Below are 26,671 nucleotides of genomic sequence, written 5' to 3' on the forward strand. Positions count from 1 at the left end.
ACAGTGTTTTTTTTTCAGGAAAATAACATTTTCTGAGTCTGAAAGAGATCTGGGGCAACCTTCTAGATGACAAATGTATTTTAATCCCAAAAGTTAATTGAAATAAATAACTAAATAATCAGGGCTTTTCTTTTTAACATCATTTTGGGCAGAAGAGGATATTGGTTTCTGACCAACCTTCTTCATTCCTCTTATTCTTAACTAATTAGCCCCTGGCTATCGAATCATGATGAAGAAAATATAAGCATAACCTGCTGAATTATTATTGTTTAGGAAAGATATAATGGATTAAATACCCTGTTGGCATAAATTGATGGAGTTTTGTTGAGCTCAGTGGAGTTACACTGACAAGCACCAAGTGGTCTCTGTCTCTATGTATGAGTGCAGACATAGACTAGACTAGACTAGATTAGACTAGACTAGACCAGAATAAACCAGAATATTTCAGTTAGAAGGGACCTAGAACAATCATCTAGTCCAACACCCAACGAGCACACGAACCAGAGGAAGGGGTGATGGGAGCTCCTGGGGACCTGAACCATTCGTGGATGCCCAGCACAACTGGGAGAGGATGTGGGTGGCAGAGGAGTGGAGGAGGAAGGCGTGAAAGCAGGACAGACGCGTAAGACTTACTCATTAAATCTGCAATACGTGCGTTATCTAATTAACTTGTTGGCCTGATGTAATTAAGCCAACGGTTTGCTCCACATTCATCTTGGTCATACACCTAGTTTCTACGTTCTAATCTAAATAAGCCTTTTACAAATGGCTTATACTACTGCTTGTAAGTTTACTCTGGGTGGGGTTTTTTACACAGAGGGCCAAGAGACCTGCTTGATACTATTTAAAACAGTTTCTCCTCAAAGAATCTTGGCAATTCAGGCACTACTTTGGTCAAGAGCAGGATGAGAAGGAATATGCATTAGCGAGATGAAAAATGATGCTATTAATACTTTGTGAAAAACCACAACTGAGCCACAAGAACTGGTTTAAGACAGCTTAAACGCATACACCAGTTTGGCTAAACACAGTTTAAATGATTTTTTTTTTCCCCCGAGCAGGCCTTAAAGAAAAATTTGAATAAGAAATAACTTTATGGGATAATTAAAGGAAAAACAGGGGAGAGAGAGAGAGCTGGCTGCAACTTCTTCCTCATTGCTGGAGCAGAGTGAAGCTACGCTGAGCTGGGCAGCTGATATTCCTCCCTGGCTCTGGGCACAGGGAGAACAGGGGAGAGAAGGTATTTGCTTTCGTTGTGGTGCAATATCGCAGCTAATGCAAATAGACTTGTCACGGGGAACATACAGACCACATCCTGCTACTACTCCCCGAGCAGATCCAGCCCTCTCTTAAAAAAATAAGTGTACCAGGAAATACCACCCTTTTATTATTAATTCTGTATAATTTTCTCTAATAACGCTGTAAAGTACTTTTTTAGTCACTGCTGCTTCACATGAAGTTTCTCTATGTGGAAAGCACATTTCCTGTCCTTGTGAATAACGCTGAATTTTAATTGTTAGAGGAATAAGCAGGAAACTGAGGTTACTGAGTAAGACGGCCTTTAATTTAAGAGACCCAAAAGAAACACAACCACCATCGCTTCATTTAACATAGAGGAGATAAAGAGAAAACTTATCTAGAAACTGCAAGGGCTTTAGAGAAATGCTTTTGTCTGAAACCTTCCCTCACAGCAAAACATTTCCAGTTATATAAAAAGAGCTGGCAACCAGCAGAGTTACTAATTGCCTGTGTGGCCAAACTGAATCACCGCTGCTCGCAAGCCAATTTGTTGGCTAGTGTGTGGGTGCGAAGTTCTGAGCTGTGAGGCCTCAAAGAAATGTTTGCCAACAGTTTGATCTCCTCTCTCTGCGAGCACTGGGCATTTACCAGCGTGGAAAAGGGCAAACAGAGCAGCGATAACCCGTTTACGGACGTTGCAGCGGCTAACGCTGGCGACCGGTCTGATTGATCTTAAACTGAATGATTGCTGCTCCCAGCTGAGCTGCATGGAAAGTCTTTTGCAAAAAGGAACACAACTGTTGAGAAAAACTCTTTTTCTCATGGTAGTGACAGCACTGGTTTGAAACATGGCCAGTAGCAAAGCCCAGGGAAGGGCAGAAACCATTTAAACAGGCCTCTCAGTGGCACAAGTGCTAGAAAGTGGGACTGGGCGCAGGATCTGCAGCTGGATCGTCCTCCCGGGCTCACAAAAGGTTACCTGCAGCTGTCCCAGTTTTGCAGAACTCTGGACACACAGAAATCAAACTAGAAGAAATAATGGCAGAGGGTTCCTGTATGTTCAAGCAGGGTGGGAAGCTCAACCTCCCATTCTTTGTTCCTCACCCGATGATACGTTCTATCAACCTATTTTATCAGTGTGATACCTCAGCATTCCCCATCACATCTCACCAATGACCTCACAGACAAAAAACTAACACATAAAAGAGGAATTACAAGTTATAACTTCACAGTACGCTGCTGGAACTATGACAAATGCAGGGATTTGAGTGAAATTATCAGGACTCACTCTGAACACGCAGCTCTGCCACCCAAGGGCTTTGCAATGTGCTATAACCTTGCCAAAATAAGTACACAGGGTAACACCAGCCCTTGTTTTTCTGTGCTGTTCTCACTCAGCTCCCTCCCTCTGCTGCCTGTTGTGTCCTTACTTCTAAAGCAGATATTTTGGTGCTACGCTAGTACTGTGTGCCAGTTATCAGCAGCGTAGTGCAAATGTTGTTATTGTTTTCCACATGAATACCAATGCGCAGTACTAGAGAGAGAACGCTTCTCTCCCGGCCCTGGGAGGCTTCTCAAACACTCTACCATGGAGACAACAAATTCATTTCAAGTTAGGGTGAAGAGTTATCCTCATGTAATGACAAGCCTGTAGTAGAAATGATTATAACCGCGCTGTTGGGTTGTACGAGCTCACTGTACTCCAGTCCTAGGATTGTTGTGTGGAAGCGTTCCAGAAAGAGCTACACTTTATCTACAAAATACTACAAAATACTACAAAATACTACTAAATACTACAAAATACTACAAAATACTGTACAAATACACCGCAGGGCGGTGGGGTTGGTTAGCAGTGACTGGATTAGCACTGGATGAACCCTTGCAGCTGCACCGCTCGATCCTCACAGCGTTGGGATGCTGGAATAGCGGCAGGGTTTGACACACAACCCGACCAGCCAACTGCCTCCAGTTGAGTTTTGGGAACTAGGAGATGGATTAAAGGGAAAATGTGAGTTAGCGAGGCTGTGGAAAGAAGCCCTTTAATCTTCTTCCCCTGAGGATTCAGGGGGGTGATAAGTAATAGGTTACAGCTGCTCTTTGCTCTGGACCAGGGTGTTGTGCTCAGCCAGGGCTGCTCCCGAAACCCGAATGTGCATCGAACCGATGGCAGGGCACGAGTTGGGAACGGTGTCCCTGCCTGTGGCAGGGGGTTGGAACTAGATGATCTTTAAGGTCCCTTCCAACCCAAAATATTCTATGATTCTATGATTGGGACTGGCCGGGCTGTGGGCCTCAGGCTCCTGCCCTCCTCCTCCTCCTCCTGCCAGGAAGGCATGGCTGGGCCCGCTCACTGGGTCCTGCTTGGGGCAGGGACTCTCCCTCAGAGCAAAGACACTGCTCAGGCCCCTGATTTCCTCAGGGTGAAAGAAGGAAACCCTCCACTGGAAGAGGGCCGGTTCGCCCGAGGGAAGATCAGGGCAGGGGGTCTAGTGTGAGACCCCTTCCTCCCGCTGAGGGCTTCGGCCTGACCCGCTCCCAGCGGGCTGGCCACCGTCGCCCTGGCTTTCCTTTTCCCTTCCCAGAGGGATCCCCTCCTCGCTACCACAGCGTTCAGCGCCTCCCGAAGAGACGCCTTCCCCGAGGAGAACCCGGCCCCCTTCACGTCCCGTCCCCGCCCCGCCGCCAGCCTCGGCCCCCGGGGCGAGCGGCCACATCCGTGCGTCGGCCCCGGTAAGCGACGCCTCCGCCTCAGCCCAGCCTCGGCGCCGGGCTCCCGCAGAGGGAGGTGCTCCGCGCCTCGTTCGGCCCCCTTATCGCCGCCGAGAGCGAGGAGAGAGGCGCAGGCGCTGCCGGAGAGCAGGTCTGTGCCGGCGGCGGGGAGGGGAAGCCGAGGGGGGGAAGAACCGGGACGAGCCTTTCCCGGTTCGCCGGCCGCTGTGGGCCTCGGCGTTACCCGCGGCCCGGTGAGGAGAGGCGGTGGGGCAGGCCCGGGGCGGGGCGGCTCTGGGAGTCGGTGTGTGGAGGGAGGGTAAAATGGAGCCCGGGGATGGGGTGCAGAGTGCTCTGAGAGCACGGAGCCCGGGCCGCGGGGTGGAGCGGGGCGGGAGTCCCAGTCGCGACATGCACCCGCTATCGCGACCCGCACAACAGCAAGGGGTGGGGGACCGTGCAAATGGTGTCTGGGGTGTACAGATTTCTGGCATACCCCTTGTTTTGAGCTGGCAGATTTGTGGCTGTGAAAGATGTGGCTCCTAGAAAGGGAAGGGCAGTAGAAAAGCATCCAGTGAGTGATGCGTGTGAGCGAACGATGCGGGTAAAGCATCGAGTGGATTCGTAACGAGGCGCTCTTAGTCCGGAGCGTCCAAATATAGTTACCCCGAAATAGTTCTTCCGTGAGCAGACACGTTTTTTACGGTGCTGTGTCTGCTGTCACGCCTTAATTTGGGTGGAGGAATGAGGTGAGAATATGATATGAAGCATATAAAAAGATCGGCTGAGACGCAAGCAGGATGCGCTTTTTAATTTAAAAAGAAATACCATGAACTTGGGATTGTTATGCCAACACATGCTTAATGCTCTTTTATACCTATTAGATCGGATTATTGTGCAGAGGCATCTTTCATGCAATTTTATGCACTTTGCAGGGATCATGGAGACAGATTTGGTCCTTAAGTTCAGGCACAACTTCTGCAGAGTTTAACTGAAGCGTCTTTGCGAGTGGCAGGAGGAGAAAGGCAGGTACACAGAGCAGCAGAGAAATACTTTGCCTCTTCTGAACTCTATTATAATTTAAAGTAGCTCTATGCCGTGGGCTGTAGGCGGAAAAAAAAATGCTAAAGGTAAAATGAATTGCATACTCGCAGGCATATGGGGGGGAAAAAAGGCCTGAGTCTTGGAGTTATGCTAATTCACACCAGTGAGAGCGAGTGTGACTCTGCTTTCAGTTCTTTAATCAGACTTTGACTCGAAGGAGAAACAGTTTTCCCATGCTGAAAAACTCTTCTCAACAAATCTGGTGGGTTTTGGCTGCGTGTGAAGTTCTCAAGCTGGGGTGTTACAAGTAAATGCGCAAGAAGGCAGCGTTGGCAGTTTTGCGCGCAGCGTTGTTGGAAAGCCCTGTTAAAACATGGTGCTCGGGAAGTTTGAACAGCTGCAGAGAAAAGCGACAGCTCTCGTGGTGTGGGGCTTATTTTTGCCTTCAGACAAACTGCGATCCATTGCAGCCTGCTCAAATGTGCGAACTGGGGAGTAGCAACACTCCCTGGGAGCGTGCATAGAAACTAAGGCTGACATATCACAGCCTGGTCAGGACTGAAATATGTGCTGTCACTGTTTAAAGCTGGCATAATAGCGTCTCGAAAAATATCCTGCCCTTGAGAGCATGCCACAAAATACAGATGATTTTCCTGTTTGTGGCAGGGATTTGCTCTCAGAGCTGCTGCTGTAAGTATACGTTGTGCTGGTTCCCACGAAAGCTTTGCTTTTGCTCTTTCTTTCATTGAGAAACAAAACAGCCGAGAGTAATTCAGCAAAGTCTTAATGTTTTGCATTTGGTGCGTTGAAATGTGACACGGGGAAGCCTGGCAATCGGTCCTTCCCCCTCTGCCACCCCTAGGTGAGGTTGTTGGCATGGGTGGAGGTACCTGTGTCCGACAGTGTGACCCTGTGCCTGCTGCGATCTTCCCTGTGCTCTGTTCTAGTTAATGCAGCGTTATGAACTGGCCAGACAGCATGGAAAGAGGCAGTTTGTGTGATCTAAGAGGCAGTTTGTGTGATCTCAGCCACAGCAGGTTTATCAAGCAGTGGATAATTCTCTGGGATGACTGATTGAGGGTGGACCATGTAATCTTGATGTTTCATATCAGGAAAGGAGCTTTAAGATTTATGTTTCCTTTTGAATCTGGAAGAACTGGCTAATTCCCCTAGGTGAGAGTGATAAAACTCATTGCTAATCTTGGCTTGTGGCAGCTCCTAAATCACTCCTCGTTCTTTCCCTCAAAACCTGGCGTTTGCTTGTCTGCCCCCAAACTCCCGTGTCCGCTCCTGGCACCGTGGGACAGGCAGGGCTGGCGTTAACTGGGGTGGGGTGGGTATGGCTGTTTCTTGAGAGACAGGAGAAGACCCAGCTAACGTCACAACTTTGGAGGTGGCGTTTCTGGTGTCTGCTGCCATGTCCTCATGCGAGCAGAAGGCTACTGGCACAGAGGAGAAGCACAGCCTGGGAAGCTTGCTGGCAGCGGCACGGTCACAGGCACGAGGAGCATCAAGGGGAGTCGAGAAGACAGGATTGAGAAGACCTTTCTCCTCTCTGGTACAACCTTAGCTGAAAGAAATAACTCTTCTTTCTGCAGCTTTAAGGGGTTAAAACTTTGGGGAGAAGCAATTTGTGCCTGAGCAGTCCTGATAGGCTTTAATTCCTAAAATCTTTAGTGGAATAATCAGATTGCTTCTGTGTTCACAGAAGATTGCCTGCAGTAGAAAGAAGAAGTGATTTACTGTTTCAAAAGCAGTGATTTAAATGTGTAATAGCCATTAGCTTGTTAGAACTAATGACTTTCTGTCTTGAGGAACCTTCTTTACAATTCGTAGTCCTTAAAGAGCCACGATAAACGGGATCAGATTATTTGACAAGCCAAACCGTTTGGCTCACTGTCGTGCATTTTTATTTAAACTGAATGGTACAAGGAGTGGAAATCTGCCTGACTGTACGGAGGGAGCCACAACAGGTAGCTGCTGTTGTGGCTAATGATTATTGCAGCTTGTTTAAAGGGACACTCCAGGTGTTAGAGCTTTCCAAGCTTCTCCTAAGCAATACGGAACAAAAGGCATTAATTTTCAGTCATGCCAAAAATCTTCCTTTACCTGTCTGACAGCAGATTATCTGTAGGCAGCACAAAATAGAAATTCTTCTAGTCTTAATCTTGATTCAGACTTTCCATTAGATACTTCGCTATGAAGATGCTCCAAAAGACAGGTTTGGGTTGATTCGGGGATCAGTTAGAGGGCTAACGATGGCCGCTGGCTGATTGTCAGCCCTGTGTTCCTGGCTGCTTCTGAAAATATTTTTGGAAGGAGATTAGAAAGGATCCACAATAACAAAACTGAGCTGTGTTGACCAGCTTTTGGGCTGACTAGCTGTAAACCAGCATAACTGAAAGAGGGGAGATTTAGATTAGATATTAGGAAGAAATTCTTTGCTGTGAGGGTGGTGAGACCCTGGCCCAGGTTGCCCAGAGAAGCTGTGGCTGCCCCCTCCCTGGCAGTGTTCAAGGGCAGGTTGGATGGGGCTTGGGGCAACCTGGTCTAGTGGAAGGTGTCCCTGCCCGTGGCAGGGGGGTTGGAACTAGATGATCTTTAAGGTCCCTTCCAACCCAAACCATTCCATGATTCTATGATAACTGGTTAATGGAGTGATGCCATTTCATACCGTTGGAGGACGGCCCCAACTATCAGGACAGGCTTTTTAAGCTGTGGAGTTGACTTTCCTCCTCTCACCCCCTTGCTCTTTGCTCTGTTGATAACTCTTCGTTGCACATGTTGCTTCATGTATGCAGGAAGAAGGGTAGTGTTATAAAAAACACGAGTAGCTGGCAAATGTTCAGGTCTTTTAGATGTAATCATCCAGTTTGGAGTCTTCAGCAGCATATCAGGGTTCCTAAATTTAAATAGAGATCTGCAGAAAGCCAGTGTAGCAGTCACGTGCTTGGTGGCAAAGGCTGGGCTTTGTCAAAGGAGTTTTACAGAAGATTGATGATGAGTTTTGGATTCAGAACATGAATTTGATAAGGTCAGGGAGAGATGAAATATGGATAATGATACCATGCTTCTGCAGTGAGAAGGGAAGTCTAGCCCACTTCATGTCTTTCAGATAACTATATTAGCTCATACATTTTCATAAATTTCTTTTTTTTTTCCCCTGACACACAGACAGATAAGTAAGATAATGAATGGGAGCTTTCGCTTGCCTTCAAAAGAGCAGGAGGATTTGAACAGCAAGTCAGCAGGGAGCTACTCACCATCTCTCCTGGCATCTGCGGTGGGGTAGGAGGTGACCCTGCCCTTGTGACAGCAGTCCTGATACCCCTCTTCTCTCCCACTCGGGGGTACTTCCCTGTGCCCGTCCACTCCTTGTACAAATTTTGGACTTCAAAGGTAGTGACATGATTTATATATATATTTTATGAGGGTTTTTTTTTCAGTGAGCCACTGAAACTTCCTCATACCAGCTTTCTTCCTGCTTAAATACATTCCTGTAGCTGCTATTAATGACTGGGCTTGTTTTACTTTTTGAAGTGTGAATTAAAGGTTAAGAGTCTTTGCCACCTGGGTTGTTTTACAGCGGTAGGATTCTGCTGCCTTTTGCAAAATCCATCTCTGGCTTGTGTATCTTGGAGGTATGTTGTAAATTATCATTATTTTCTGGTCAGTAGCACAGTTATATTTGTGTAGTCAGTCAAGTGTGATAGACTGGATTACAGAATGACAGAATCAATCAGGTTGGAAGAGCCCTCTGGGCTCGTCGAGTCCAACCATTGCCCTGACACCACCATGGCAACTAGACCATGGCACTAAGTGCCATGGCCAGGCTTTTCTTAAACCCCTCCAGAGATGGGGACTCCACCACCTCCCTGGGCAGCCCCTTCCAATGGCTAATGACCCTTGCTGAGAAGAAATGCTTCCTCATGTCCAACCTGAACCTCCCCTGGCGAAGCAGACGTTGTCCTGCAGCAAGCGTGTAACAGGTTGTGGGGTTTTGAGGGGACTAGAGTTAGTTCTTCACTGTACTGGTTGTGGCCAGGATAGAGTTAGTACCAGTCAGGATGTTGAGGATGAAAGAAAAGGACATTTTCTGGTGCAGAAGACCAGGGGAGGGTTTATGTTCATGTTGCAGAGCTTTGCGTTTCGGTTCAAAGGACGAGGCTAAAGAACTTCAAAGACCATCCACGTCCAGGTCGATCTTGGGATGTGTTTCGGCCGTAGCCTGTATGATTTCTTTAGAAGGTTAGACTAGAAGTCTAGAAGTCTAATCTTCTAATTTCTAGAGCTAGAAATAATGCATTTCAAAACTCTCTTTTACATAGTGACTCCAATTTCCAACAGGAAGCTGCTCTTGTCAGTGTTTTTCATCTCCTAGAAGTGACTCTAACAGGAAACCTAGCAGGCAGCCTGTCCTCCCCCGGATCAGCTTTGCCTACCTCGCTGCTCTTTTCTTCGTTGGAAGTCTTCATGCAGTTAATGGTATGTCTGTGGAGTGCTTAGGGATTGAGAAGAGGTCTTCTTGGTGGTACCGTGCTGAACTTGGTCAATGCCCACCTGGCTCTTGGGCCCTTTGCCAAGTATTTGTAAACCATGTGTTGGTATTGGGGTCATCTCTCTGCGTGCCACACGTTGGTGGTAATTGCCCTTGTCACCAGCATCCAATTGCTGACCTTGAAGGGATCCAGGAGTGGGACCTCCAGAGTGAAAGGATGGTGCCACAGTCATTCTGGGAGATCCTGCAGGTCATCTTCATGCGATCTAGTACCTTTGCCTGCACTTAGGCACATCATCCCATGACCCGGGGTGTGGTGGCTTGTGCCATGCACCAAAGAAAGTTAAATGGGGTCGGTTTGTTTTGCTCTGAAGCAGAATTCAGTGTTGCTTCAGAGAGAGCTGCTGGCTCCAACTTCCCCACCATTGGAGGTGCTGGGTTTGGGAGGCTCCTCTGGGCACACCGAGCTGGGTGTGGTGGGATGTGCCATGGTGCAGCTCCTCTGTGCCTTGGGTACGGAGCCGCAGAGCAAAGGCACGGTGCCCGAGGAGTAGATTTTCCTCTCCCTGTAGGCTATCACTGAATGTCTTAAGGTTTGATTGGTTTGTGTGAAGACATCTCTCTCTTATCGAGAAAATGTTCTCTGGAGTATCTGCTGACAAGTGCCAGATTTTAAATGATCTCTCACCCTGTAGTTAGAGAACATTAAATAGGGGTGGAACAAAATAATCAATCAAGAAACAAGATGCTGCTTCTGGTCTAGATGGGAATCTTGGCTGCCAAGAAAGCTGAAAAGTGTTTTTTAAATCAGGCTCCGTCTAGATGCACAGCCTGGAAGAAGAGCATCAAAATATCACATCTATCATCCTCTGGCTGTTGGCCATGTTGGCAGAGAGGGTTGGGAGGGACAGTCAGGAGGCCTGTTTGGGGTTTTGTACAGCTTTATTGGTGGTATTAGAGAGAGAGCTTCGGAGTTGGAGGGTGAGGTTGTGTTAGTTGAGTGGAAAGTTGGTTTTGGTCTGTGTGGGTGCGTGCAGGTTGACTGTGCCCCGTAGGACCGACAGTGGGGGAGACCTTGTTGGCTCTGGCTGCTCTGACTGCAGGTGGTCTGTGGTGGAGACACCGGCACGGCAAAACGAGTCACCATCGCTGGTGTTACAGCTTCGGGTCCGTTTAGATGCTCTGGGGATGGGGAGGACTTGACAGTTCAGGTTCCAGGCACACGGGTGGGTTTTGAACGTCATCATGGAAAACCATGAATTGAGTTGCTTTGTTTTAGCAATATAAGACCTTCCACTAGACCAGGTTGCTCCAAGCCCCATCCAACCTGGCCTTGAACACTGCCAGTGAAGGGGCACCTTCCACTAGACCAGGTTGCTCCAAGCCCCATCCAACCTGGCCTTGAACACTGCCAGGGAAGGGACACCTTCCACTAGACCAGGTTGCTCCAAGCCCCATCCAACCTGGCCTTGAACACTGCCAGGGAAGGGACACCTTCCACTAGACCAGGTGGAGGCTCTTTCTTTTTCTGATTTGAATGAAATACCCAAAGAACAGTTATTGGGTTGCTCAGAAATACTTTGCTTTTGATAATCCTCAAACTTCTGGGGAGAAGTTACACTTGCTCCGCGGAGCCTTCTGGTAAACTTGGGATATTCTGGAAAGGATTAAAGGCTTTGAATTAATTTCTGTGAAGTTGCTGTGTTGGTGCTCTGGCCTTCCCCTGGGTCAACTAAACCGTGGCACTAAGTGAAGCAGTCGGTTGGAGAAAGGGTGCTCCTCCTCTAGGTGAAGACTTGGCCAGGCTGGGAAGTCATTTTATGAAGGTGCTCTGCTCAAGCTGGTGTCCATGGCGTGGTTCTCGCAGGATGGTGTGCCCTGCTTTGGATGGAGGATGGAGGACCCTTCTCAGAAGGGGTCATTAGCCATTGGAAGGGGCTGCCCAGGGAGGTGGTGGAGTCACCATCTCTGGAGGGGTTTAAGAAAAGCCTGGACATGGCACTTAGTGCCCTGGTCTAGTTGCCATGGTGGTGTCAGGGCAATGGTTGGACTCGATGAGCCCAGAGGGCTCTTCCAACCTCATTGATTCTGTGATTCTTCAAACTCCTAATAAAATACTTTGAGCAGAAGGATTTAGCCCTAGATTTCATACCTATGTTCATTACAGGTCTTATTGTTATCCTCAGAACAATCCTTTTGTCCCAGACTCTGTCGTTCTAAGCTTCAATTTTATTTCTTTAGAAAATTGAAAGCGTAAGTTTTGTTGTTTCCTGACACCTGAGAGTTTCGTTGCTGCTTTGCATTAATATTTTTCAAAATACACAAACATTAATTTCAACCCTGAGCACAGGCAGCAGCAGTTCGATGATCAAAATATGAGGCCAAAACAAACAGAAGGTGGGGGGTGTGTTATCATTAAATCATTTTTTTTTTTCTCCTCTTTACGTAGGTTCCTAAAAATTAGCACTATGACTGATGGAGACTACGATTATCTGATCAAACTCCTGGCCCTTGGAGACTCTGGGGTTGGAAAAACAACGTTCCTGTACAGATACACCGATAACAAATTTAATCCAAAATTCATCACGACAGTAGGGATAGATTTTCGGGAAAAACGAGTGGTAAGTTGTCTCCTAGGAATGATACCACCCTCTTTTTTTCTTGATTCATTTCTGCTGAGAACAAATTTAATGGAAATATGTACTGCCTCTCTTACTGTATAGCATGTGTTGATGATGCTTTTCCTTGCCTAGTTTTTGGCTTAAGCAAGTCATAATGAGGAACTGGATGAAGGGGAAAAATGCCATTATCCTTACGCTGATGTTGGATTATAAAGTGGTCTATTGCACGTTGGTATAAAAGGATTTTTCCAAGAGCAGGTTTTATGGATGAGGTGTGTTTGTGACTTGAAATAGCTCTGGCCCCCAAACTCATAATTTAAATAGAGAAGGTGGAAGCTTACAAAAGTTTCAGCTTACTTCCAGATCACACGGTAAACCAGCGCAGGCACAAGAAGTGGTTCCACCAGCTGGCCCATGCTGCTCCTCCGAGTCACAGAATCACAGAATCAACCAGGTTGGAAGAGCCCTCTGGGATCTTCGAGTCCAACCATTGCCCTGACACCACCATGGCAACTAAGTGCCATGTCCAGGCTTTTCTTCAACCCCTCCAGAGATGGGGACTCCACCACCTCCCTGGGCAGCCCCTTCCAATGGCTGATGACCCTTGCTGAGAAGAAATGCTTCCTAATGGCCAACCTGAACCTCCCCTGGCCAAGCTTGAGGCTGTGTCCTCTTGTCCTATCGCTAGTTGCCTGGGAGAAGAGGCCAACTCCCACTCCACTACAACCTTCCTTCAGGTAGTTGTAGACTGCACTAAGGTCACCTCTGAGCCTCCTCTTCTCCAGGCTAAACACCCCCAGCTCCCTCAGCCGTTCCTCGTAGCTCAGACCCTCCAGACCCTTCACCAGCTTGGTCGCCCTCCTCTGCACTTGCTCCAACACCTCAACATCTTTCTTGAAGTGCCTTTATGTCCTTAAAGGCCGTGTTCTCTTGATCTAAAGGCAAGGGCAGTATTTGCCTGCTTTTACACTGAGAGTCTGCTAAACTACCTCAGATAACAAAAAGGGCTCATACTTATTTTCTCCCTCTGTCTTTTATTGCAACAGCTAATTTACACGCTGCTTCTAATAAAGAATTGAGCCCCGGTGGAAGGTCACAGTGATTTCTTTAAGCACTATGAGTTTGCAGTTGCAGTTAGTAAGGAAGTCATTAATGTCCGACAGAAGTTAATGAAGAAAAAAATCGCTTTTTATAAGAGTGGTTAATCCTGTCAGCCAGCTGTAAATTCTGTAAGGACAGCAATGAAACAGAACACAGCTTGCTCAGCACAGCGCTATGCCAAGTTGTAAAGAATTGGTATCTAATTTGAAGTACTAAATACAACCAAATTATCTTTAAAGTGCAGCTTTCATAGACGCTTCATGTGGCTCCTGGGTTTTTAAATATTATTATAAGCAGCCTTCTGAAGTGGCTTTTAGAGGTAAGAGTCAGCTTTTACTGAAGGACTGAACTTTTACTCCTTACTTATTGCTTGCCTAAAATATGTCTGTGACCCACGCGGTGGATTTCAGTGTGAGCTGTACTGATGTGACTCTCTTCGTTAGGTTTACAACAGCAGAGGACCAAATGGATCTCCAGGGAAAGCCTTCAAGGTGCATCTCCAGCTTTGGGACACAGCTGGACAGGAAAGGTAAGAAAGTTCAGCTCATTGGAAAGCAGTTCTGAGTTTTTCACATTTCTGGATAAACCATTAATCCATTCAGGTGAAAAATACCAGAAATCCTCGTGTTTTAAGACAATATCTTCCAGAAATAAAGTTCTTCTGACACTGCTTTGATGCAGTGATCAGAGGATCTCAGAAGACAGGACTGGAAGAACTGAAGGTTCTTAGTGCCATGGTCTAGTTGCCATGGTGGTGTCAGGGCAATGGTTGGACTCGATGAGCCCAGAGGTCTCTTCCAACCTGGTTGATTCTGTGAAGGTGGTTTGCTCGCTGCCTTGTTTCTGGCACGTGTGGGTTGTGGGTTCGTTGGTCAGCTTTTTGGGTGTGTTTTGGACTGTTATTTTGGCTTCATAATACATTCCCAGTCTCCTATGGAAGATACTGTATAACCTATCTTAAGAGTCTTGGTTTTGTATTTCACATTTTTTCTGTGAGGTTGGATGTTAGGGTATATTTTGATGAAGGTGCCCAGCATACAGGACTGCACTGACATGCCTGTAGCCATCAGACTGAGAATCATAGAACACTAGGGGTTGGAAGGGACCTCTGGAGATCATAGAGTCCAACCTCCTGCCAAAGCAAGACCAGTCTAGGGCAGGTCACACAGGAACGCATCCGGACGGGTCTGGAAAGTCTCCAGAGAAGGAGACTCCACAACTTCTCTGGGGAGCCTGTTCCAGTGCTCTGTAACCCTCACAGTAAAGAAGTTCTTCCTCATGTTGAGGTTGAACTTCCTGTGCTCCAGCTTGCATCCATTGCCTCTTGTCCTATCGCAGGGCACAAGTGACAAGAGGTTGCCCCTTTCCTCTTGACACCCAGCCCTCATAGATTTATACCCATTAATCAGATCCCCTCTCAGTCTTCTCTTCTCCAGACTCAAAAGCCCCAGGGCTCTCAACCTTTCCTCCTAAGGCAGCTGTTCCAGTCCCTTCATCATCCTCACAGCCCTCCGTTGGACTCTCTCCAGTAGATCTGTGTCCCTCTTGAACTGGGGAGCCCAGAACTGAACGCAACACTCCAGGTGAGGTGTCACCAGGGTAGAGCAGAGGGGGAGGAGGACCTCCCTCGGTCTGCTGGACACACTCTTCTTAACGCACCCCAGGATCCCGTTGGCCTTCTTGGCCCCAAGGGCACATTGCTGTCCCATGGGTAACTTGTTGTCCACCAGGACTCCAAGGCCCTTCTCCACGGAGCTGCTCTCTAGCAGATCACCTCCTAACCTGGACTGGTGCATTTTATTCCTCCTTCCCAGGTGCAACTTATTCTTGTTGAACCTCATGAGGTTCCTCTTTGCCCAGCTCTCCAGTCTGTCCAACTCATGCTGAATGGCCACACAGCCTTCAGGTGGATCAGCCAAACCTCCCTGGTGGATCATCAGCAAACTTGCTGAGAAGACACTGTCCCTTCATCAAGGGTGTTGATGAAGATGTGGTGGTTCCCCTTTCTGCAGCACTTCTGCAGCCACATCTGGAGTAGCGGTTCCATTCTTGGGACCCTCAGTGGGGGATACTTTGTACTGAGAGACTGAAGTCCTGTGGAGTGCCATTAGAAGAGGTCAAGAGGCAGAGGTATATGATGGTCCAGTGAGGGCTGATGGGGCTAAGCTTGTTCAGCCTGAAGATGGGAAGACTAAGGGGACGCTAATTGCTGTCTTCATCTACCCAGTGGGGAGAAGACAGAGCCAGACTCTTCTCAGGCTCACAGCTAAAGGGCAAGAGGTGGCAGTCACAAGGAGCAGCAAGAATACTCCAGCTAGGTAGGACACAAGTGGGAGTAGTTAAGCCCTGGAGCAGGTCACTCTTGGAGGCTGTGCAGTCTGTGTTCTCGCAGATGTTAACAACTCAGGTGGACAAGGTCATGAGCAGCCTGGTGCCTTCCTTAAGTCTTCTCCAGTTTACGTGCCCTGGGCTTGCTCAGACTTTCCTATGATGAACTTTCTGTTCTGTACTGCCCCAGACTGGTTCCAGCCTCTTTCACCACCAGCGTGTAAGTGGGATGAAGAATTCTAGCTCAAGTCTTGCTGGTGATGGAAGACTTTCTTCTTATCTTCCCTTTATGGTTTTGGTTGTGTTTGCCTTCTTTGCAGCATGTGGTTGACGTGGATTAAGTTCATGACTGACCAGAACCCTCCTTTGCAGAATTCTTTTATCTAACCAGTTGTCCCCCCACTTGTTTCTCCTTTCCAAAGATCTTCTTGACTTGTCACTATTAAATTTGATCCTATTATTTTTTTTAAAGGGAGAAGCGTGCCTACTCCTTTCTTAAGCTTCCCCTGCCTAGTTACGTCCCCTGGTTTTTGTTATCATAAAGAGTGTGAAGTTGCCCTCACTGATGTCATCTGTCAACAAGGGGAAAAAAATGCAGCTCACACCTATTTGCTGTGTGACTGAAGAGCAGCGGACCGAATCATTTGCCCAGTGGGGAGGAAGGAAGGTAGTGATGAGGCAGATTTCAAGATTTCCAGAGCAAGCAGTGCAAATACCACGTGGGAGGGGTTGCTGCTGGGTGAAAGGCAGAAGAAAGCTGGAAGTAGTGTCAGGTATCTGAGATGTTTCCCTGGAGAGCTTTTTATTTTTAATTTTCGTGGATGTGTGGTGTAAAATATCAATTACTGTTTGTGGTGCTGCTGGTTTGTGCAGGATTATATAGTGCTCTTTTGTGATGTGCTCTGGAAAACACCAGAGTGCCCTGGCACAGTTTTCCAGCATTGTTTCTTCACGGTTCTGGTTTGAACGTGACCTTTTGGTGACAGAGTTGCAGTTCATGGTTTGTAGTTTCCTCCAGCTCCATAGCTCTGCAGGAAGCCTGTGAACTATGTCCTTTGTGGATGCACACTTACGCTTCCAGAGTGCGTGTGTGTCTAGAGCTCTGCAAGGAAAGGTTACTTCTTCCTTTCAGCTGAGCTTCCCAGCAGATGGTCACATCAAACAATCATCAAAGGCGTGTAAACAGCCACCTACTCTTCCTTTCTTTTCCTTAATACTGACTATATGGAGTAGTGCACATCCATTGACTAAGTGCGTGTAATGTCAGCAAGCGAATCCCTTGAATCCTGTGTCCAGTTGTGGGCCCCGCACTTCAAGAAAGATGTTGAGGTGTTGGAGTGAGTCCAGAGGAGGGCGACCAAGCTGGTGGAGGGTCTGGAGGGTCTGAGCTCCGAGGAAAGGCTGAGGGAGCTGGGGGTGTTTAGCCTGGAGAAGAGGAGGCTCAGAGGTGACCTTAGTGCAGTCTACAACTACCTGAAGGGAGGTTGTAGTGAAGTGGGAGTCGGCCTCTTCTCCCAGGCAACTAGTGATAGGACAAGAGGACACAGCCTCAAGCTTGGCCAGGGGAGGTTCAGGTTGGCCATTAGGAAGCATTTCTTCTCAGCAAGGGTCATTAGCCATTGGAAGGGGCTGCCCAGGGAGGTGGTGGAGTCCCCATCTCTGGAGGGGTTTAAGAAAAGCCTGGCCATGGCACTTAGTGCCATGGTCTAGTTGCCATGGTGGTGTCAGGGCAATGGTTGGACTCGATGATCCCAGAGGGCTCTTCCAACCTGATTGATTCTGTGATTTGTGATACACTAAATACTTCAGTATCTTTTTTTCTTTTATCCAACCCTTCTCTCTCTGTCTCGCTCTCAGTTAAATCAGGCAGAATCTGAACGAATAGATTAGTCACTGACAATGTTTACATTCTCACATATAAGCTTCCTGTGGTAAATTACTAACAGATTGATTAATAAATGTTGACTGGTGTGATGCATCATAGCTAAAATGGAAGTCAAGGATTATTTTATTTTGCTTTTACTTCCAAGGGAATATCACAGAATCAACCAGGTTGGAAGAGCCCTCTGGGCTCATCGAGTCCAACCATTGCCCTGACACCACCATGGCAACTAGACCAGGGCACTAAGTGCCATGCCCAGTCTTTCCTTAAACACCTCCAGAGATGGTGACTCCACTAAATCTTGCAGACTCAGATTTCAAGATATTTTTTAATAGAATTTTTTGCACAAGCAGTTCAGAAAAGACTTAACTTTATCTCTTTTTCCTTCACTTAGTTCAGGCTTGCCAGAAAAGTGCTTACCTTAGAGATGGCTTTGTATTAATAGAGCTACGTTGTCTGTTTTTCTTCCACCTTCAGGTTTCGAAGTCTCACCACAGCGTTTTTCAGAGATGCTATGGGCTTTTTACTCATGTTTGATCTCACCAGTCAACAGAGCTTCTTAAATGTCAGAAATTGGATGAGTAAGTAGGACCACAGAGCTTGCGTTTATCGGTTGATTTGAAGCTTGCTTGTTTATTTTAGGCTTTTAGGCTTTATGCGTGTCATTGTTTGTGAGCTGGAAAATGCTCAAAGGCGGCCAGAGGCCAGGATGTTTCCAGCTGGCGGTTTTCCAGCAAACAAGCAGAAGTGGGGCTAATATGAGAATCCAAAGAGCTTTGTGAAAACAGCTCCGTCTTCTTCAGAGATTCCTTCCTCCCACTGAACAATCCCTGTCACAGAATCCCAGAATCAATGAGGTTGGAAGAGCCCTCTGGGATCATTGAGTCCAACCATTGCCCTGACACCACCATGGCAACTAGACCATGGCACTAAGTGCCATCTCCAGGCTTTTCTTAAACACCTCCAGAGATGGTGACTCCACCACCTCCCTGGGCAGCCCCTTCCAATGTCTAATAACCCTTTCTGAAAAGAAATTCTTCCTAATGTCCAACCTGAACCTCCTCCACCACTTACCCAGCTGACTAATTTCTTCTATACTGCACCTTTTCAAGTGAGTCCCTTCAGGATTGAGGCAAGTATAAGTAAATGGCTTTGTAGAATTACTTAGGAGAGGTGAGGTTGTGGACAGTCCTCATGCCTGGATCTTCAAATGATAAAACTGCATTTAAACCATCAGTTTATCCAAGAGAAAAACACACTTGAGGATTTTATCCTAAACTTCTGTGTTTGTAGATGACGTGGGATGTTGTCTGTACTTCCACAATGTCCTTATGAGTCTTGGAGGATGAAACTTCTGGCTGGAGGAGGTTCTCCTCTGCTAAAGCGCTGCGTTTGGTGCACCTCGTTGCAATGAAGTCTTCTATGTTGGTACAATAAATACTAGAAATAATTTTCTAGTACCATTTCTACTTCCTATTTTGAAAAATTCCCCTTAGCAAGTCAATGTACGACAAGGAAATGTGTTTGGCGTGAAGTGGTTGGCTGGTTGGTCTAGGATATTTTGAGGTGGGGGAGCAAGAAAGGTATTTTGAATTATTTTATCAACAACCTTGGTCTCTAAGGTGCTTCCAACATTCTCTTAACTCCTGTTTATTTTTGCTTCTAGGTCAGCTGCAAGCCAATGCCTATTGTGAGAATCCAGATATAGTCTTAATTGGTAATAAAGCTGATTTATCAGACCAAAGGGAGGTGAACGAAAGGCAAGCAAAAGATCTGGCAGACAAATATGGGTAAGCAAATGATCCCAGAAGCTAAATTGAGTCCGTAACTGTTGTAAGTGTAGCTGATGACTGGCTAGAGATACTTAAAATTATGCTTATAAACTCTAAGCGTTGCAGTTATCACATACACCTGTAGTGATACCCAACTTGTAAAACTTCCAGATCGACCTGTTTGAATAGGAAATAGATAGAATGAAACACACTGTTCTAGTAGTTTGGCCAAAATATAAGAAATAAGGCTGAAATCAAACATTTTTACTAGAAAACTACATTCTTGGGATGTTGGCTTGTTCTGAGAGCTCTGGACAGAGTATACCAAAGGCAGGTGAACACTCAGGGTCATGAACTAAATAAATAACCCCACTGAGAAGAGTCTGGCCCCATCCTCTTGACACCCACCCCTAAGGTATTTGTAAGTGTTAAGATCCCCTCTCAGTCTTCTCCAGGACGAACAGACCTAGCTCCCTCAGCCTCTCCTCGTAGGAGAGATGCTCCAGTCCTCTGACCATCTTTGTAGCCCTTTGCTGGACTCTCTCCAGTAATTCCTTATCTTTCTTGAACTGGGGGGCCCAGAACTGGACACAGCTACTCCAGATGTGGCCTCACCAGGGCCGTGTAGAGGGGCAGAACCTCCCTTGACCTGTTGGCCACTCTATAGAGGTAAGGAGGACAGTGACACTGAGGAGAAGGTAGCCAGGATACATTTTGTTAATAAATGTGGTGGTTTTGTGCTCGTGTTGTCATGCCACCATGTGCTAGGAACATGTTGGGTTCTGCCCAGCAAGGAAATAGAGTCCCAACAAGCCAGAAGTCATTTCTTTGCCACTAAACCCACCATTGATGGCTGCACCAAGAGCGTTACGAAGAGTTGAGTCTCAGTTGTCTTTAAAAGTCTCTCCAGTAAACCTTTTCCTTTTCACCACAGCATACCATACTTCGAAACAAGTGCTGCTACCGGCCAGAACGTGGAGAAGGCTGTGGACACGCTCCTGGACTTGATAATGAAGCGTATGGAGCAGTGCGTGGACAAGACGCAGGTCTCCGACACGGCCAACGGAGGAAGCTCGGGCAAGCTCGATCCAGCAAATCCAGAGGAGAAGAAGTGTGCCTGCTAAACGTCACCTCTAAACTGTGAGAACCAAGGGAAATACTTCACCAGAACATGGCTGACCTACCACCAAATTCAATCAGGCTCTCTCGAGCCGTGCACAGAAGCAAAGTCACGTTGTTTTATTGGGATTGTGCGTTTTTCTCCCAAAGAACTGGTTGAAAACTAAAAGCTCTGTTCCCGTGAGGCTCTTGTGCTGAAATGATTCTTCCTGATACGGTGCCATCTTCATGGAAAACTCTCCCACCTCTTCTTCCCCCCCTCCTTTTCCCCCAGCCCCTCACCTTTATTTCTCGTGTGGTCAGGATACTGAGTAGAGGAAGGTAGCTTTATTTTTTTAAAAAATTATCTGCATACACTGGATGTGGGAATTAAAATGGAGCTGGGTGGTTTTCTAGGTCTGTGCCATTTTTCCACAGATTCCTGTTTGCTTTCTAATCCTTATTCTGCATCAGGGACTGTGTGTTTTCTAAGGCAGAGACAAAAGATTTGATGTTTCCTATTAAGACAAACTTTTATCACTTGCACGGAGTAAGCAATGCTGTAAATCTGAGGCGGTGGTTGAGGGGGGTGGGTTGTGTGTGTGTGGTTTGGGTTTGGCAGCAGGAATTAGGGCATTTAATGACAAAAAAATAATTATCAGGGAATTGTGCAGCATTGCTTGTGTTGCCAATAATCCAAGCAGGGATTGGAGTATGGAGAGGGAATCTGATGCTGCAGGGACAGTGATAAAGAAGAGAGTATAATGTATGGGAACAGAGAGAAACTATATTTTATGAAACTACTTCTTACCACTAGCAAAAAAATATTATCCCCCCCAACTTAAGAAAACTCTTTTTTTCTGTATATTGCAGGTGGGACATAGGAAAGAATGACAAATACAGGAAAAAAATAAAGAAAAATACTATATTTATAAAGTACAGATCATTTTCTAAACCAAGTTAGAGCGTATTTATTAGTCTACCCTGACCTTTTTTGTAGAATAACCGTTGTGGTTTTATACAGGTGGTTGTTGAAGGTCTATTTGTGTTTGTTGTGCTTTAAGCTACTTTAAAATCACTTGGGAGAGTGCAGATTGGAGGGAGAAAGGGATCTCTATAAGTCAAGCTTAATTAGTTGGGTTGGCAGGATTGCAGGCTTTCATTTATTTAAATGTTTTCAGCTTTGATTGATTGATAATTGCAAACTTTGTGAGTAGCAAGTGTTTTAGTGCTTCCCAGACATGGAGACTTCACCAGATTCACTGCTGAAAAAATAACAGGTTTTTCTGCCCAGCTCCTAAAACAACGTTTCCTTGCTGCTTTGGCATGTTAACAGGGCAGATGGTACATCTGTAGGAGCAGACCCATTGGGTGAGTAACCAAATAGCTGCAATTACCATGCCAGAAATCTAACTGTATAAGTGATAGACTATACCTAAAGGCTATATATAGTGTATACTGTACAACCAGGTGTAACACAGGTCCTTATATAGGCTATAAACAGCCCTAACCCTTCAAGAGGTGGAAAAGCTGTTGTGGTAGTCAACAGGTGAGGAGGTGTGAGTAGACTGAGAGCAAGCAAGCTGATATTCAGGTAGGTTCCTGAGATATGGAGACTGGAAGTTCAGGGTTTGCTTTGAAGTGAAGCTGCTTTTTAATATGTAGCAGAAAATGTACTCATCATTTAAAAAATTGTAATATGTCTTGAATTTCTGAAAATTATGAGAGCTCCCTGTCTCATTTTCAAAGAGATTTTGTGGTATCAGGTTTTTGTCTGTTGAACAGGAGTGAAAGAAGTTGCTAAGAAAGGTAAATGACCAACAGTCAAGCAAAGTGTATTTCCTAGAGCAGCTGAAGTGTCTAAAAGCTGTTACAAAGCTGAAAGTGACTTCAGTAGCAGACAGATGATTCCTACAAAGGTGTGTAAAATCCCAACCCTGGCGCTGTTTCAAAGCACCTTGATGAAGCTTAGTTGCTTCTACTTATCTCTCCACCTGCTGAAACCAGCAGTCTTAGAATAATAATAATTTAAAAAAAGAAAAAACAGCAGTGATACCCAGAACAGGTTGGTCTGGAGGGAGGTATCTCCTAACCTCTCTTGCTCCATTCTTCACAACTCTTCCTCTTAGGTTTCCCATGTCCACCAGCAGATTCACGTTCTTGCATGTTGACTGGATGATGTGTGTCTGTCTTCCTGCACAGTGTCACAGCTCTTGGGAACCCCCACTGAGCAACTGCAGCCCTGCACGGGTGACTCAGGACCGCTCTTGCTGCTGTGGTAGGAACTGAAAGCGATAGCAGTGTTAAGGTTCACAAGTTTTGTGTAATATCTCAGAAATGACAAGAGGACACAGCCTCAAGCTTGGCCAGGGGAGGGTCAGGTTGGACATTAGGAAGCATTTCTTCTCAGCAAGGGTCATTAGCCATTGGAAGGGGCTGCCCAGGGAGGTGGTGGAGTCACCATCTCTGGAGGGGTTTAAGAAAAGCCTGGCCATGGCACTTAGTGCCCTGGTCTAGTTGCCATGGTGGTGTCAGGGCGATGGTTGGACTCAATATAGCCTCACTCCATCCCAGTAGAACTTGAATTCAGATTCTGCTGCTGCAAAATTTGATTATATATATTTGAATTGGAAGTGAAGGATTTGCTTTTGAGCACAAATAGAGCTTGTTTGCAAGCCTGCTAGATATCCCACCTCAGGGCTGGAGAAGGAGAGAAGGTCCTGTGATATTTTATCTAGGGTGATACTAAAAATTCAATGTCAGTGCAGGTATTCTAACCCTGTGGGCTTTTTGCCTTGGGTGGTTTCTTAAGGTATCTTTTTGTGTCCTTTTAGAAATACCTTCTTTCAGTTCTCCAGTATCGTGCCAGCAACTTTATTGCACAGTTCAATTAATTTCTGAACTGAGCAGTGATGTGACCTGGCAAAATGACAGTAATACCCATCCTTCAGAGGTTCCATTTGCAGGATCTTACGCTGAGAATAATTTTGCTTTCCTTTTCTCTCTGCGTACTTCTGCCTTCCTCATCTCTGGCAGCTGAGATTTCCCAAGACAGTTCCAGTTACCCAACTTCTTGTTGAATCCGTTCCCTTTATCCTCTTGGCACAGAATCCCAGAATCAGTCAGGTTGGAAGAGCCCTCTGGGATCATCAACATTGCCCTGACACCACCATGGCAACTAGGCACGTCCCAGTATACACCATAACAGCGTTACACCTCCTTGGAGCTCATCATAGTCCATTCTTCTTCCTGATCTACAGGTATTTAAGTCCTCCCAGTTTTCAGCATGAATATAAAAATGTGCCATCACTTAAGCCATGGCAGCACCGTACCAAAGTTAACACAGACTATAGTGTCAGTCTGTAGGCACTACAGTGACCCCCTGGTCTCAGCTCCTTTGGTGTGAGAAGCATGTCCCTTATCTGTCACCAAATATTTACAGTGCCAAAGTGTGGTGCCAAAGTCTGCTCCGTTTAGGAACTGCCACGTTTAGTGAAGTCGGAGTAATATACTCCTTGGAGTGAGGAGACTTGCAGTCAGCAGGGAATGTCTTCAAGCTGGTGTTGCTGCTCTTCTTCTGGTGTTTGTGCATCCTTTACTGACCTTGCCCTCGCCTTCCTCCGCCCCTCGCCTCGGAGTAGTAGTGCCAAGACCTTTTTTAGGAGTGCAAGTAAGGGATTTTTTTTTGATGCATATATTGAAAGTATCTTTTTGGCTGTAGAATTTACACTGCCTGTGTTTACGTTATGCCACTGCGGTGCCTTGGCCAGCCCTGCTCCCAGGTGGGCAAGGGGAGATGGTGGCCAGTGCCTGGTCCTGTGCTGCTTTACGTCCTCGGGAATAAAGTTACCTGCAGAGACAGGTGGAGGGGTGGGAATACCTAGAGCAGAGTGGAAATTGCAGGGTAGAAGTTGTACTAAAGACAACAACGTGCTTTAGATAAGAGAAATACCCTTAAATGTTTACAGTGTTGAGCAGAGAGCCCAGTTGGAGACGTTACTTAAGCTGGTAAGTCAGTGCTTGGCTGAATTGGGGCTGGAGTGTCTCTGGGAAGTAAAGAGCAAAACAACTAGAGCTAAAATGGTGTAAAATGAGAAAAAAATCCACAAAGAAGTACCTACTCCATGAACATACAGCTGTTAATGAGCTTTTTTAAATTGTTTTATTTTAAATGTTGTCCAGCCACGAAGAAAATTATTCCATCAAGTGAAAAAGGCCAGGAGAGAATTAATGACTATTCTTCACTGCACAGTTTTTATGCTTAAGCAGATACACTCCAGAAGTCCTTAGAAGGTCTGTAGTAAAGTTCAGAGCCCTGCGAGGGTTGGGAGCCAGGAGATGCATGTGGTATGTCTTGTATTTTAGGTTTCACAATCATTTAAGCTTCTGCTTTCATTTTATGAAATATTTTTGCCTGTGATCAGCTTGTAATACGTTGGGTTTTTTTTTTTTCCCTTGTTCTAATACAGGGCATCCTTGTTTCTCAGCCTCTGGTTAAACATTTGTTTTAAAGAGGAAACATAAGGCAAGAGCAGACAATTTGCTGCCTGCTTGCATGAGCAGTGGGTATGATGTAGCAAAAGATTTGAGAGCAGTTGCCACTTCCTTGCTGTCTTGGTAACTTTATAAAAAACCAATTGCCTTAAGTGTTTTCTCAAGGCTACATCTTATTATTGAACATTCTGAATACATATATTTACATTTTGAAGGATTAGATCATATAAGAAAGGTTATTAAAAAATATATAAGATGTGATTTTGATCCCATAGTGACTGTGTTTCAAGGTAAGAGGTTTTATCTCCTAGAACTACGTCAATCCATTGCTATAATTAAAGTTTTCAGCCTGAACTTTAAAATAAAAAAAAAATCTGGAGCTGTTATTTTAAAATAATTTGTATTCTTGGCACTACAACTGAAGTAGCCAGCACAAAACTAACCTCAAGTGACTGCTGTTTTTATACAGGTGTGAACACTGTAGGAGTTTCAGACCCTGCTCTGACCTTACAAAGAAAAGGAGAAAAAAAGTGTTGTAAAGCTATAAAAATGAATAGTTTTTTACCTGATAGATGACCTGGCTTGAGGCACCTTTAAAGAGAAAGCCAAGTTTTCACAGCTCCTTTCCTGTCCTAATACTTCTTCTACTTTAAATTCCCACACCCCCATATAGGATAAGTAAGTTTTGAGGTTTGGTTTTATTTTCCAGAGGATGCTGTTGACTTGGGACTATTTTAGATGCTGGGCAGATCTGTTTCTTAATTTTTTATTATTATTTTGAGCTAAACTAAAGGCAACCCAGGAAAAGATTCTTTGCTATGTGCTTTTGTTGCATACCTAGTTAGAAAGTAAGACCCTAAAGTTATCCATCCTCATCGTGCACTAGGGCTTTCATGGCCAAACTGTATATTAGAAGCAACCTGTTGTATTTTACTCAACTGATGGGAGTTAAATCGTTCTTGTTTGGTTTTGTTAAGGTATATCTGTCACCTTCCAGCTAAAACACTAAGCATCCTTTATCAATTAAGTGTTTCCTTCTGTTCTGCTGCTGTAAGCATGGTTTATGTTTGTCTTCAACAGATCTGTGCTATGGCCTAGTGCTCTGAAACTCAAACACAAATAGTGGTTTTTATTCTAGATGCCCCTTGAGCGGAGCGTGGCGCTTGCTTACCGGTGTTACTGTCACTCTGTTGTACCAAAGTACCCGTGGCTTCAAAAACCTACTGTCAGCTGATTCGCTGGTCTCTGGGTTTGTAGAATACAGCTGAGGAATGTAGCCTGTAACTCAGTTTCTGCACTGTTATTTTCAGAATTAAAGGACATTTTTAAATCCAGCGTCTCAGCTGTTTTGGGGGGAAGCAGGTATTTGTAAGTGTTAAGATCTTCTTCTCTCAGTCTTCTCTTCTCCAAGCTGAACAGACCCAGCTCCCTCAGCCTCTCCTCGTAGGAGAGATGCTCCAGTCCTCTGATCATCTTTGTAGCCCTTCGCTGGACTCTCTCCAGTAATTCCTTGTCCCAGTCCCAGAACTGGACACAGTACTCCAGATGTGGCCTCACCAGGGCTGTGTAGAGGGGCAGGAGAACCTCCCTTGACCTGTTGGCCACACTCTTCCTCATGCATCCCAGGACACCATTGGCCTTTGGCCCCAAGGGCACACTGCTGGCTCATGGTGAACTTGGTGTCCACCAGAACACCCAGGTCCTTCTCTGCAGAGCTGCTCTCCAGTAGATCAGCCCCCAACCTGTACCGGTGCACGGGGTTATTCCTCCCAAGGTGTAGGACTCTACACTTGCCTTTGTTGAACTTCATGAGGTTCCTCTCCACCCATCTCTCCAGCCTTCTAATCAGGGATTAGAAGACAGACGAGGGACACGGCAGTGAAGA

The 26,671-nt window shown here is 46.0% G+C and overlaps 1 protein-coding gene across 4 annotated transcripts; it reads left to right on the forward strand.

The window, feature by feature from the left end:
* The first annotated feature begins 3,891 nt into the window (after window positions 1-3,891).
* Window positions 3,892-26,116, forward strand: RAB27B (RAB27B, member RAS oncogene family). Of its 4 annotated transcripts, XM_068424436.1 has the most exons (7): window positions 3,980-4,099; window positions 8,167-8,391; window positions 11,940-12,111; window positions 13,656-13,741; window positions 17,900-18,003; window positions 19,089-19,212; window positions 20,129-26,116. In XM_068424436.1, exons 3-7 carry the CDS (start codon window positions 11,959-11,961, stop codon window positions 20,316-20,318), a joined length of 657 nt encoding a protein of 218 aa, XP_068280537.1. In that variant the 5' UTR covers window positions 3,980-4,099; window positions 8,167-8,391; window positions 11,940-11,958; the 3' UTR covers window positions 20,319-26,116. The 4 variants fall into 4 exon arrangements, with proteins under 4 accessions (XP_068280540.1, XP_068280537.1, XP_068280536.1 ...); XM_068424439.1 differs by lacking the exons at window positions 3,980-4,099; window positions 8,167-8,391 and adding an exon at window positions 3,892-3,969; XM_068424435.1 differs by lacking the exon at window positions 8,167-8,391.
* The last annotated feature ends 555 nt before the right edge of the window (window positions 26,117-26,671 follow it).

Source organism: Nyctibius grandis (genome assembly GCF_013368605.1).
Source record: "Nyctibius grandis isolate bNycGra1 chromosome W unlocalized genomic scaffold, bNycGra1.pri SUPER_W_unloc_2, whole genome shotgun sequence".
Taxonomy (NCBI): domain Eukaryota; kingdom Metazoa; phylum Chordata; class Aves; order Nyctibiiformes; family Nyctibiidae; genus Nyctibius; species Nyctibius grandis.

Excerpts from the sequence above, each read along its gene's own strand:
- RAB27B (XM_068424439.1), top strand. The coding sequence starts at position 11,959 with ATGACTGATGGAGACTACGATTATCTGATCAAACTCCTGGCCCTTGGA. Across the intron at positions 18,004-19,088 it reads AAATGTCAGAAATTGGATGA|GTCAGCTGCAAGCCAATGCC; the intron begins GTAAGTAGGACC and ends TTTTGCTTCTAG. Across the intron at positions 19,213-20,128 it reads GATCTGGCAGACAAATATGG|CATACCATACTTCGAAACAA; the intron begins GTAAGCAAATGA and ends TTTTCACCACAG.